The sequence below is a fragment of the Equus quagga genome, chromosome 11, assembly GCF_021613505.1.
Source record: "Equus quagga isolate Etosha38 chromosome 11, UCLA_HA_Equagga_1.0, whole genome shotgun sequence".
Lineage (NCBI taxonomy): Eukaryota > Metazoa > Chordata > Mammalia > Perissodactyla > Equidae > Equus > Equus quagga.
Genome location: NC_060277.1, coordinates 83138175 through 83152340, shown reverse-complemented (window position 1 = coordinate 83152340; position 14166 = coordinate 83138175). Strand labels below are relative to the sequence as shown.

Here is a 14166-nt window from a genome sequence, read left to right as displayed (position 1 = left end):
CTAGGCTACCCCAAGCGGAACGTGTGCACTTAACCACTGCACCACCAGGCCGGCCCCTGTTTGTTTTTAAATAGAGCTATCAATCCTGGAATAGACTTTGTGTAAGATATTGGAACTTTGGTCCTTTTTGGACCTTTTTCAAGGTGAGAAATTGGAGTAGATGATTTATCATCTCAAGACCTATGGTGAAAAGAATAATCCAGTGATGATGATATTAAGTAATTATTATTTTAAAAAATTATATATAATATTCATGCTTGGTTATATGCCACTCTGCTATCCTTTGTGAATATTATTAATTGTCTTATGTTCATTAATGGTATTGTGGTTATGTAATATAATGTTCTTATTTTCAGGAGATACGTGTTGAAGTATTTTGGGGGTGAATTGGTATTGTATTTGCAACTTGTTTTCATATCAGGAGAAAATAAGCACATACACATACATACATAGTTACATAAAGCAAATATGGTAAAATTAATTGAATGTACTTACCATTTTATAAAAAGCCATTTTGAGGTACTATTGAACAATTTGTAATTTTTGGCCACTTTCAATTAATTTTTCCCCGCTGTTTTATAAAACTCTATAAAAATTGTGGACTACAGAACAGAGTAGAGTTGATATTGGCTGTGAAGAAAGGGGCAGGATTAAGATGAGTGGAGAGGAATGGCAAGAGTGTTCCAGCTAAGGGGGATCAAAAAGAAATGCTTCTTGAATTAAAGAGTGTGATTCAGAAAATATTGTTTCCTCCTTTGCTGAGTGCTGGTCATGATCATAGAATGCTTAAAAAAAAAAAGGAGTAGGAGAACTTGAAAAGTAGAAGTAAAACCTTTTGAATAGGTTTTCAAGTCTGTATAAAATCTTAGCATGTTCAAGAAATGAATCTCATTTCATATCTCATTTAAACACACAGGTTTCCCTATTTGGATCCACCTAATGAGAGACTTATTTTGGAAGCTCTTAAACAACTTTACCAGTGTGATGCTATTGACAGGTAAAAAAAAACCCCAAAAACCCAACCACAGCGGATGTTAATTTCTTTTTAAAATAGGATTCTTAATACTTTGATTTATCAGTGGAAAACGATTTGTTTGCATTGAATGGATTGTTTAACTGAAGTTAGAATTTGTCCTTAATCTTAATCTTTCTTCACCACAATTCTGAATTTAAAAATTGTACCATAAAACTATTTTTGTTAAACATTGCTGTTATTTAACAAGCAGGTTCTGAGAACCATTTCAGTGCCAGGCATTATGCTGGGTAAATCAAAATGATCAGAGAGCCAAGAGTCTTTGTTCTCATGATTGTGTGATAGGGAAAGATTTGATAATTATCATTCTCTGATTTCTTCAAGGACATCCTCTATGCTTCTGTAGCATTTTGTGTCTTTTATTATACTACTTTATTCTGCCTTGTTGTTTAGTTTTTTGGATGTATTGGCTCTTGACCGCAGGGAGTTTATCGTCTTTATGTTTCTCTTATCAATGACCACAGTGTATCATGTTTCTCATATTAAGTTGAGTTTCTGGAAGTGATTTAAGGTAATCTAAATTATATCTGATTTATTCTGAATGATGAACATTTCATTTGTACACTCTCAAGGTAGAAAGACTTAAGAACTTTTTCTTTCTCTTAAGGAGTGGCCATGTCACCAGATTGGGTTTGTCCATGGTGGAGTTTCCTCTTCCTCCACATCTGACATGTGCAGTAATAAAGGCTGCTTCTCTGGACTGTGAAGATCTACTGCTTCCAATAGCAGCAATGTTGTCTGTGGAAAACGTCTTCATTAGACCTGGTAAAAAGTTTATTGATGAGTTTTTCTTTTAAGTTAATAAACTACTTTTTTAGAGCAGTTTTAGGCTTACGGAAAAATTGAGGGAAAGTTTAGACACACAGTTTCCCCTGTTATTAACATCTTTCATTAGTGTAGTGAATTTGTTAACAGTTGATGAGCCAATATTGGTACATTATTAAAGGGATCACTGTTTGTGTTATATATTGTGTGGGTTTTGACAAAGCTGTAATGACACATATCCACTATTAACAGTATTTTACAGAGTAGTTTCACTGCCCTAACCATCCCCTATGCTCTACCTATTCATCCCTACATCCCTTCCTGCAAACCCCTAGCAACCACTGATCTTTCTACTGTCTCCAAAGTTTTGGCTTTTCGAGAATGCCATAGAGTTGGAATCATACAGAACATAGCCTTTTCAGGGGCTGGCCCAGTGGCTCAGTGGTTAAGTTCGCACGTTCTGCTTTGGCAGCCCGGGGTTCACTAGTTTGGATCCCAGGTGCAGACCGGTGCACCGACTGTCAGGCCATGCTGTGGCAGGTGTCCCACATATACAGTAGAGGAAGATGGGCACAGATGTTAGCTCAGGGCCGGTCTTCCTCAGCAAAAAGAAGAGGATTGGCGGTAGATGTTAGTTCAGGGCTAATCTTCCTTAAAAAAAAAACAAAAACAAAAAATACTTATCAAATAAAATAATAAAAGAAAAAAAAAACATAGCCTGTTCAGATTGGCTGCTTTAACTTAGCAATGTGTGTTTATGGTTCCTCCGTGTCTTTTTGTGGCATGATAGCTCATTACTTTTTATTGCTGAATAATATTCCATTGTATGGAATTTATTTATCCATTCGCCTATTGAAGGATATCTTGATTACTTTCGTGTTTTGGGAGCTATGAGTAAAGCTGCTGTAAACATCCATGTGCGTGTTTTTGTGTGGACACTGGTTTTCAACTCATTGTTGAATCATAGGATAAAAATATGTTTAGATTTGTAAGAAACTGTGAAACTATCTTCCAAAGTGTCTGCACCATTTGTGCATTCCCACCAGGAGTGAGTCTGAGAATTCCTGTTGTTACACATCCTCACCAGCATTTGGTATTGTCAGTGTTTTGGATTTTGGCCATTCTAATAGGTTTGTGGTGGTATCTTGTTGTTTTAATTTGCAGTTCTCTGATGAAGTCAAGTCTTTTTTAATTGGGTTGGTTGTTTTCTTATTGTTGAGTTTTAAGAGTTCTTTGTGTATTTTGGATAACAGTCCTTTATCAGCTATGTCTTTTGCAAATATTTTCGCCCAGTCTATGGTTTATCTTCTCCTTCTCTTGACACTGTCTTTTCACAGAGCAGAAGTTTTTACTTTTAATTAAGTCCAGCTTATCAATTATTTCTTTCATGGTTTATGCCTTTGGTGTTATATCTGAAAAGTTGCCATATTCAAGGTCATCTAGATTTTTTCCTATGTTATCTTCTAGGAGTTGGATGTCCATTTGTGTCATCCCCATTTGTCAAAAGACTGTCTTTTTCTTTTTTTTTTTTAAAGATTTTATTTTTTCTTTTTCTCCCAAAGCCCCCCGGTACATAGTTGGGTATTTTTAGTTGTGGGTCCTTCTAGTTGTGGGATGTGGGACGCCGCCTCAACGTGGCCTGACGAACGGTGCCATGTCTGCGCCCAGGATCTGAACCCTGGGCTGCTGCAGCAGAGCGCGCAAACTTAACCATTCGACCACGGAGCCGGCCCCATTATCTGACTTTTGACCTAGTGTTTCTCGACTTCATTTTTTCATTTGTAAAGCCAGAGAGTTAGATTAAGGTGATTCAACTCTAGTAGTGTTGCAGGGCTAAAAAAAGGAAATGTTTTTCCTTGTTGGATTATTTAAATAGATGAAACCAATCTGATGTTAGCCTTTTTTTGGTGGAGGGGTAACATTTTATTGTAATACAATTTCAAACTTACACAAATGTTGAAAGAATAATGAAGGAACTCTTTTATACCTTTTATCTAGTTTCAGCAGTTTTTAACATTTTGCTGCATTTGTTTTATTTTTCTCTCTATGTATATATATATATTTATAAATATGCATTTGATTTCTTTTTCTGAATCATTTGAGAGTAAATTGAAAACATGTGTGTTCCCTTAACACAAAACATTTACATGTATATTTACTAAGAACAAGGGCAATCTCTTATTTAACCATAGTACATTTATCAAAATTAGGAAATTTAACATTGATACAATACTATTATTTAGTCCAGAGTCCATAATTCAAATTGGCCATTTTCTCTAGGATATACAGAAGTGGTTTCAGAATTGCTACACTATACCACTGTGAAAGGAAGCCATATGTAACTGGAGTTCAATATTTGCTTACAGGTTTTTTTTGAGGGAAAATTTCACTTTACATGTAGTGAAATGTCTAAGTCTTAGGTGTATAATTCAGTGAATTTTCTGAAATGCATACACCCATATAACCCACACCGCTGTCAAGATACAGAACAGTTTTATTACTCCAGAAAATTCCCTCAGTTGGCCTCCCCAGTCAAATGCCATCCCACCTCTGAAAAGTCTGATTTTTTTCTTTGGTTAATTTTGCATCTTCTGAAATTTAAACTAAATAGAATTGTACAATATATACTTTTTTGTGTTTGACTTCTTTTGGTCTACATAGTGTATGTGGGGTTCATCCATGTTGTTTTAGGTATCCGTTCTTTGTTCTTTTTATTGTTGAGTAGCATTCTGTTCTGTGAACATACTACAGTTAGTTTATCCATTATCTTATTGATGGACATTTGAATTGTTTCTTGTTTGGTGCTATTTATGAATACAGCTGTTTCAGACATTGTTGAGCAAGTCTTTTGTAGATGTGTATTTTTATTTCTCTTAGGTAAATACCTAGGAAAGAAATTGCTGCATTATTGAGTAGGTGTATGTTTAACTTGAAGACATTGCCAACCCTTTTCCTAAAGTGGCTGTACCGTTTTAAAATCCCAGCAGCAATGTCTGAGAGTGCAGCTTGCATTACATGTCCTCCTTAACATTTGGTGTTGCCAATCGTTTTCTTTGTATACGTTCTGATATGAATAAGTGATACTTCTTTGTGGCTTTAATTTGCATTTTCCTGATAAGTAATAATTTTGAGCACTTTTTCATGTGGTTATTGGCTGTTTGTCTTCTTTTGTGAAGTGCCTATTAAAATCTTTTGCCCATGTTCTTTTATTTTAATTTTTTAAATTTTTAAATTTTTCCTTTTTTATTACAATAACATTGTTTATAACGTTATATATATTTCAGGTGTACATCGTTTTATATTTTGATGTCTGTGTAGATTACAATATGTTCACCACCCAAAGACTAATTACCATCCATCACCACACACATCTGCCTGATCACCCCTTTCACCCTCTTCCCTCCCTACTTCCACTCTGGTAACCACCAATCCAATCTCTGTTTCTATGTATTTGTTTTGTCATTGTTTTTATCTTCTACTTATGAGTGAAATCATATGGTATTTGATTTTTTTCCCTCTGACTTATTCTACTTAGCATAATACCCTCAAGCTCCATCCATGTTGTCACAAATGGCTAGATTTCGTCATTTCTTATGGCTGAGTAGCATTCCATTATGTATATATACACCACATCTTCTTTATCCATTTGTGCCTTGACGGGCTCCTAGGTTGCTTCAAGTCTTGGCTACTGTGAATAATGCTGCGATGAACATAGGGGTGCATGTGTCTTTATACATTTGTGTTTTCATGTTCTTTGGAGAAATACTCAGCAGTGGAATAGCTGGATCATATGGTAGATCTATTTTTAATTTTTTAAGGAATCTCCATACTGTTTTCCATAGTGGCTGCACCGGTTTGCACTCCTACCAGCAGTGTATGAGGGTTCCCTTCTCTCTACATCCTCTCCAACACTTGTTGTTTCCTGTCTTGTTAATTATAGCAATCCTGATGAGAGAGAGGTAATATCTCATTGTAGTTTTGATTTGCGTTTCCCTGATAGTGAATGATGTTGAACATCTTTTCGTATATCTTCTTTGGAGAAATGTCTGTTCAGATCTTTTGCTCATTTTTTAATTGGGTTGTTAGCTTTTTCATTGTTGAGATGTATGAGTTTTTTATATATTTTGGATATTAACCCCTTATCAGATAAATGGTTTGCAGATATCTTCTCCCAGGTGTTAGATTGTCTTTTCATTTTGTTAACGGTTTCCTGTGCTGTGCAGAAGCTTTTGTTTGATGTAGTCCCATTTGTTCATTTTTCCTATTGTCTCCCTTGCCCGGTCAGACATGGTACTTGAAAATATGTTGCTAAGACTGATGTCAAAGAGTATACTGCCTGTGTTTTCTTCTAGAAGGTTAGTGGCTCCAGGTCTTACATTCAAGTCTTTAGTCCATTTTGAGTTAATTTTTGTGTATGGTGTAAGATAGTGGTCTACTTTCATTCTTTGCATGTGGCTGTCCAGTTTTCCCAGCACCATTTATTGAAGAGAGTTTCCTTTCTCCATTGTGTGTTCTTGGCTCCCTTGTCAAAAATGTGTGGGTTTATTTCTGGGCTCTCGATTCTGTTCCATTGATCTGTGTATCTGTTTTTGTGCCGGTACCATGCTGTTGTGGTTACTATAGCTTTGTAGTATATTTTGAAATCAGAAGTGTGATACCTCCAGCTTTGTTCTTTTTTTGTCAGGATTCCTTTGGCTATTTGGGGTCTTTTGTCGTTCCCTATAAATTTTAGGATTCTTTGTTCTATTTCTGTGAAAAATGTCATTGGAACTTTGATAGGGATGGCATTGAATCTGTAGATTGCTTTAGGAAGTATGGACATTCTAACTATGTTAATTGTTCCAATCCAAGAGCACGGAATATCTTTCCATTTCTTTCCATCTCCTTCAATTTCTTTCAATGATGTTTTATAGTTTTCAATGTACAGATCTTTCACCTCTTTGGTTAAATTTATTCCTAGGTATTTTATTCTTTTTGTTGCAATTGTAAATGGGATTGTATTCTTAATTTCTCTTCCTACTACTTCAGTATTAGTGTATAGAAATGCACTGATTTCTGTATGTTGATTTTGTATCCTGCTACTTGACTGTATTCATTTATTGTTTCTAAAAGTTTTTTAGTGGATTCTTTAGGGTTTTCTATATATAAAATCATATCATCTGCAAATAGTGATAGTTTCACTTCTTCCTTTCCAATTTGGATAACTTTTATTTCTTTTTCGCCTGATTGCTCTGGCTAAGACTTCCAATACTGTGTTAAATAAGAGTGGTGAAAGTGGGCATCCTTGTCTGGTTCCTGTTCTTAGAGGGATAGCTTTCAGTTTTTCTCCATTGAGAATGATATTAGCTTGGGCTTGTCATATATGGCCTTTATTATATTGAGGTACTTTCATTCTATACCCATTTTATTCAGCATTTTTGTCATAAATGGATGCTCTATCTTGTCAAATGCCTTCTCTGCATCTATTGAGATGATCATGTGGTTTTTGTTCTTTATTTTGTTAATGTGGTCCATCATGTTGATTAATTGACAGATGTTGAACTATCCCTGCATCCCTGGAATAAATCCCACTTGGTCATGGTGTATGATCTTTTTATTGTTTTTTAATTTAATTTAATTTATTTATTTTTTGGAAGAAGATTAGCCCTGAGCTAACTGCTGCCGCCAATCCTCCTCTTTTTGCTGAGGAAGACTGGCCCTGAGCTAACATCCATGCCCATCTTCCTCTACTTTGTATGTGGGATGCCTACCACAGCATGGCTTTTGCCAAGCGGTGCCATGTCCGTACCCAGGATCTGAACTGGTGAACCCCAGGCCACCGAGAAGCAGAAGGTGTGCACTTAACTGCTGCACCACCGGGCCAGCTCCAGTATATGATCTTTTTAATGTGTTGTATTTGATTTGCTAGTATTTTGTTAACGATTTTTGCATCGATGTTCATCAGTGATATTGGTGTATAATTTTCTTTGTTGTGTGTTGTCCTTGTCTGGTTTTGGTATCAGAGTAATGTTGGCTTCTTAGAATGAATAAGGAAGCTTCCTCTCCTCTTCAATTTTTTGAAAGAGTTTGAGAAGGATAGGTATTAAGTCTTCTTTGAATGTTTGGTAGAATTCACCAGAGAAGCTGTCTGGTCTTGGACTTTTATTTTGGGGGAGGTTTTTTGTTTTGAGGAAGATTACCCCTGAGCTAACATCTGCTGCCAATCCTCCTCTTTTTATTGAGAATGATTGGCCCTGAGCTAACATCCGTGCCCATCTTCCTCTATTTTATATGTGGGACGCCTGCCACAGCATGGCTTGACCAAAGCTGTGTAAATCTGCACCCAGGATCCGAACCAGTGAACCCTGGGTCTCCGAAGTGGAGCCTGTGAACTTCACCACTATACCACTAGGCAAGCCCCTTTTGGGAGGTTTTTGATTACTGTTTTCATCTCTTTACTGATGATTGGTCTGCTCAAATTCTCTGTTTTTTCTTGGTTCAGTTTTGGAAGCTTGTATCATTCTAAGAATTTATTCATTTCTTCTAGATTATCCAATTTGTTGGTGTATAGCTTTTCATAGTATTCTCTCATAATCTTTTGTATTTCTGTTCTTTCATTTCTGATTTTATTTATTTGAGCCTTCTCACTTTTTTTCTTGGTAAGTCTAGCTAGAGGTTTTCCAATTTTATCTTTTCAAAGAACCAGCTCTTGGTTTCATTGATTTTTTTCTGTTGTTTTTTAAGTCTCTATTTCATTTATTTCTGCTCTGGTTTTTATTGTTTCCTTCCTTCTACTGATTTTGGGCTTTGTTTATTCTTCTTTTTCCAGTTCCTTTAGGTACACTGTTAGATTGTTTATTTGGGATTTTTCTTGTTTGTTGAGGTAGGACTGTATTTCTATAAACTTCCCTCTTAGAACCGCTTTTGCTGTATCCCATAGATTTTGGCATGTTGTATTTTCATTTTCATTTGTCTCCAGGTATTTTTTAATTTCTCCTTTGATTTCTTCATTGACCCAATTGTTGTTCAGTAGCATTTTGTTTAATCTCCATATATTTGCAGCTTTTCTGATTTTCTTCCTGTAGTTGATTTCTAATTTCATACCTTTGTGCTGAGTGAAGATGCTTAGTATTATTTCAATCTTCTTAAATTTGTTGAGACTTGTTTTGTGGCTTAATATGTGATCAGTCCGGGAGAATGTTCCATGTGCATTTGAAAAGAATGTGTATTCTGTGGTTTGTGGATGGAATGTTCTATATATATCTACTAAGTCCATCTGGTCTAACGTGTCATTTAAACACAATGTTTCCTTATTGATCTTTTGTTTGGATAATCTATCCATTGGTGTAAGTGGAGTGTTGAAGTCCCCTACTATTGTTGTGTTACTGTCTATTTCTCCTTTTATGTCTGTTAATAATTGCTTTATATATTTAGGTTGTCCTATGTTGGTTGCATAGATATTTAGAAGTGTTATAGCCTCTTGTTTGATTGTTCCCTTTATCATTATATAGTGTCCTTCTTTGTCTCTTGTTACAATTTTTGTTTTAGTCTATTTTTTCTGATATAAGTATTGCTACCCCAGCTTTCTTTTCTTTGCCATTTGCATGGAATATCTTTTTCCATCCCTTCACTTTCAGTTTGTGAGTGTCTTTAGGTCTGAAGTGTGTCTCTTATATGCAGCATATATAAGGGTCTTGTTTTTTTATCCACTTGGCCACCGTATCCCTTTTGATTGGAGCATTTAGTCCATTGACATTTAAAGTAGCTTTCGATAAATATGTACTTGTTGCTATTTTGTTACTTTTTTTCTGGGTGTTTCAGTAGTTTTTCTCTGTTCCTTTCTTCTTCTCTTGCGCTCTTCCCTTGTAGTTTGATGGCTTTCTTTAGTATTATGTTTGAGTTCTTTTCTCTTAATTATTTGTGTATTTATTATAGGTTTCTGGTTTGTGATTACTATGAGGTTCATGTATAAAGGTCTACCCATATAGCACTCTGTATTGAGTTGATGCTCTCTTCAGTTTGACCTCTTTCTAAAAGCTCTACTCTTTTACTCCTCTCCTCCCATGTTGTATGTTTTTTTTTTTTTTCTGCTGACTCCTGGCACTTTATTAGTGAGAAGCTGTGGTCTGGGAGAGATGAGGATGCGATAGACAGGACCAGCCATGTTGTATGTTTTTGATATCATATCTAACCTCTTATTTTGTGTGTATCCATTACCCTCTTATTATTGAAATAGGTAATTTTAGTACTTTTATCTTTTGACCTTCATATTATCTTCATAGGTGGTTGATCTTCTACCTTTAATGTATTTTTGCCTTTACGGGGATTTTATTGCCTTTTTTTTGTTTTGATAATTTTCTTATTGCTATTTATGATCTTCTCTTTCTCATTTAAATAAGTCCCTTTAGCATTTCTTGTAAAACTGGTTTCTTGGTGATAAAATCCTTTAAGTTTTGCTTGTCTGGGAAACTCTTTATTTCTCCTTCCATTCTGAATGATAACCTTGCTGGATAGAGTATTCTTGGCTATAGATATTTTCCTTTCAGCACTTTGAATATATCGTGCCACTCCCTTCTAGCCTGTAAGGTTTCTGCTGAGAGGTCAGCGGATAGCCTTATGGCATTTCCTTTGTATTTCACTTGTTGCCTTTCTCTTGAGGCTCTTAGGATTCTCTCTTTATCTTTAATTTTGGACATTTTAATTATAATGTGTCTTGGTGTGGGCCTCTTTGGGTTTATCTTGTTTGGGCGCTCTGTGCTTCCTGTACCTGGATGTCTGCTTCCTTCCTTAGGTTAGGAAAGTTTTCAGCTATTATTTCTTCAAATAGATTCTATGCCTCTTTGTCTCTCTCTTCTCCTTCTGGGACACCTATAATATGAATGTTAGTGTGCTTGATGTTGTCCCAGAGGTCTCTTAGACTGTTCTCTTTCTTTTTAATCCTTGCTTCTTTGATCTGTTCAGCTTGGGTGATTTCCTGAAGTCTTTGGTCCAGCTTGCTGATCCGTTCTTCTTTGTATCATCTGCTCTGCTATTGAGTCCCTCTAGCGCATTTTTCATTTCTGGTATTGTGTTCTTCATTTCTGATCAGTCCTTTTTTATATTTTCCAATTCTTTGTTGATGTTCTAAGTTCATCCATTCTTCTCCCAGAATTGGTGATCATCCTTATGACTTTTTGCTTGAACTCTTTGTCAGGTAGATTGTTTATTTCTGTTTCATTTAGTTCTTTTTCTGAGGTTTTGTCCTGTTCCCTTGCATGGAACATATTCCTTTGCCTCCTCATTTTCCCTCTTTCTCTGTGCTTATCTCTCTATTAGGTGGGTCAGCTATGTCTCCTGATCTTGGGGAAGCGGCCTTATGTAGGAGACCCCTTTTGAGGCCCAGCAGTGTGCTTCCTTCTCTTCACCAGTTCCCAATGTTCCAGGAGTGACCCCTGTATGGGCTATGTGTGTCATTCTGTTGTAGCAGGGTTGCTATTGCTGCAGGTGCCCAGGGAGTCTGAGCTATTCCCCCAGTCAGCTGGTTGTAATGCTCAGCTGTGTGTTGCTGCTATAGACCCTTCAGTCAGTTTATTGGGTTTGGGGAGCCCCAACACAGTTGGCTGCAAGGTCTAATAGCACATTCTTGTTGCAGTTTTTCTGTTAAGTGGGTAGGCCCCCAGTGTGGCTGATTGCTAGGTTCAGGGGCTTACAATTTCTGTAGGCCTCTGGCCTGCAAGGCTGTTGTCTGCTCCCTCAGAATTGCAGCTGAGTGGGGCCAGCCCTAGGCACAGGAGTGCTCAATTGTTTCAGGCTTTGGAAGGTGGGGCTGATCCCCTATGTGGCTGTTTGAGAAGCACAGGTCTTCTGCCTCTATTAAGCCCCATGGCCCACAGTTCCACACCCACTGTCAACAAAGTCCTGGCCTGTGCACACATCCCAACCCCCTTGAGTGGACCCAGTCGCCCCACTGCAGAGGCCCCCACACACTGCACCAATGCCCCATACACTCCACAGTTTCTCATGCCTACCCTGCCCCACAGAGGTGGACTCACTTGCCTGCCTGCAGAGGATCCAGGCAGCCAGTCTGTGAAGGCTGAAAAGTACCCTGAGGGCTTGCTTTTGTGTGTGGCCAGTCCCTAGAGTGGGCTGCCTGTCCTGGCTGACCTGGATTAAATTAGTGCTCTAGTGGGTGGGGTAGACCCCGGGCTAAGAGGCCAAGGGGAAGAACTTGAATGGCGTCTGCCAGCGTGTGTGTCAGCATGCCTGTAGTAGGTCACAATAATGGCTGTCACCAGTGTCTCAGTCCCTGGAGAGGTCTCACCTCTCACCAAGATGCACCCAGAGTCTCTCAGGTGAGTCTCTTCACCAAAGGACCATGCGCCTTTTCTTCTGGTGATTTTAGGTTGCTTTCTGAAATTAGTGAGTTTGTTCATGGACCCTTTAAGAGCTGGCTTTTTTCTGCTTATGTCCAATAGCATTTTAGGGGTATTTCCTGTTTAATAGCCAGCAAAGTCAAATATTATGACCCTCGTCTCAGTTGTGCTGAGTCTGAAGGATGCTTTTAGTGGTAATGTTGCCCCGCTCAGTTCCCCCACTCCTCCAGGGAAGGCTGCTTACTTTAGGATTGCTTTCGCTTAGCTGTGAAGCTCCATGGCTCGTGAAGGTGGCTTTTTTCTCTGCAGACAGGAATTTCTGCCTCTTCCACCTCAGTCAAGACTCTCCCTTTTGGGGGTTCTTTTTATCCAGTTTTCAGTTCTCTCTCAGGGGTAATTGTTCCAAAAATGGTTGTATCCTACTTGTGTTCATGGGAGGAGGTGAGTTCAGAGTTTGCCTATGCTGCCATCTTGACACCAGCCTCTACCTATGTTTTTTAAAAAAAATACTGAATATGGGAGTTCTTTATTTATTCTGGGTACAACTTACTTGTTAGGTGTGGATTTCACATATTTTTTCCTCAGTCTGTGGCTTTTCTGTTTACTTTCTTATAACAATGTCTTTTGATGAGAGAGGTTTTGAATTTTGATGAAGTCTAATACATCAATTATTATTTTTGTGTGTGTGGTTATTACTTTCTGTATGTTAAGAAATCTTTTCCTGGGGCCAGCCTGGTGGCGCAGCGATTAAGTGCACACGCTTTGCTTCTCGGCGGCCCAGGGTTTGCTGATTCAGATCCCGGGTGTGGACATGGCACTGCTTGGCAAAAGCCACGCTGTGGCAGGCGTCCTACGTATAAAATAGAGGAAGATGGGCATGGATGTTAGCTCAGGGCCGGTCTTCCTCAGCAAAAAGAGGAAGATTGGCAGTAGTTAGCTCAGGGCTAATCTTCCTCAAAAAAAAAAAAAAAAAAAAGAAAAGAAATCTCTTCCTCCCCCAAGATTGTGAAAATTTACTTCTCTCTCATATCTCTATTGATGTTTTGACCTAGAAGCTTCACACTTTCTAGCTTTTAATTTTAGGACAGTGATCCATCCAGTTTTGTATATGGTGTGAGGTAGAGGTCCAGGCTGTTTTTTTTCTCTGTGAATATCCACTTGTTCCAGCACATTTGTTGAAAAGATTTATTTTTCCCCATTGAATTGCTTTGTTGCCTTTGTTGAAAATCTATGGACTGTATATGTGTGTGTCTATTTCTGAACTCTGTTTTATTCCACTGATCTGTTTGTCTATCCTGATGTCAGTGCCACTTTATATTGATTACATAGCTTTATGGTAAATTTTGAAATCAGATAGTATAAGTCTTTCAACGTTGTGTTTCTTTTTTGGTATTGTTTTGGTCATTCTGTGTTCCTTGCATTTCCATCTGAATTTTAGAATCAGCGTATCAGTTTCTTCAAAAAAAAGCCTCCTAGAATTTTAATAGGGATTGTGTTGAACTTTTTATTGGCTTTTTGCTATCTCTTAACATATGCTTTCTCTATGGATTATAATATACATTTTTAACCAATCACAATTTACTCAAAATTAATATTTCATTGTTTCATGTAAATATGAGAAACCTTGCAACAGTTCAGTTCCATTTACTCCATCATTTGTGCTATCATTGTCGTATATTCACTGATACGTATTATAAACCCCACAATACAGTATTATAATTTTTCCTTTAAACCTTCATATGTCTTTGAAAGAATTTAAGAGAAGAAAAGAAAAATTAAGTCTTTTCTAGAGCTGCAAGTAAAAGTCCAGGTATTGGTTTTTAAAGTTTTATTTAGAATCCTCTGTCTGTGGATGGTCTGTCAACTCTTACTATTTTAGTCTTTTAGGTTGTTCTGGTCTTTGGTTTTAATTATGTGTACTTTGTTTTTTTCTTGGTTTTTTGAGGTGGATTTTGGTATCTTGAAGGCTTTTATTTGGGACTTACACTCTAGCAAAACATTATTTGAAAGTGGAATACATTTGTAGGCACAGGAAAA

The 14166-nt window shown here is 37.3% G+C and overlaps 1 protein-coding gene across 1 annotated transcript in view; it reads left to right on the top strand.

The window, feature by feature from the left end:
- DHX40 (DEAH-box helicase 40) overlaps positions 1–14166 on the top strand; it is a 48298-nt gene that overhangs the window by 22354 nt on the left and 11778 nt on the right. The window contains exons 11-12 of the mRNA XM_046676090.1: positions 917–997; positions 1641–1798. Coding sequence (XP_046532046.1) covers positions 917–997; positions 1641–1798 — 239 coding nt within the window. The remainder of the gene's footprint in view (positions 1–916; positions 998–1640; positions 1799–14166) is intronic.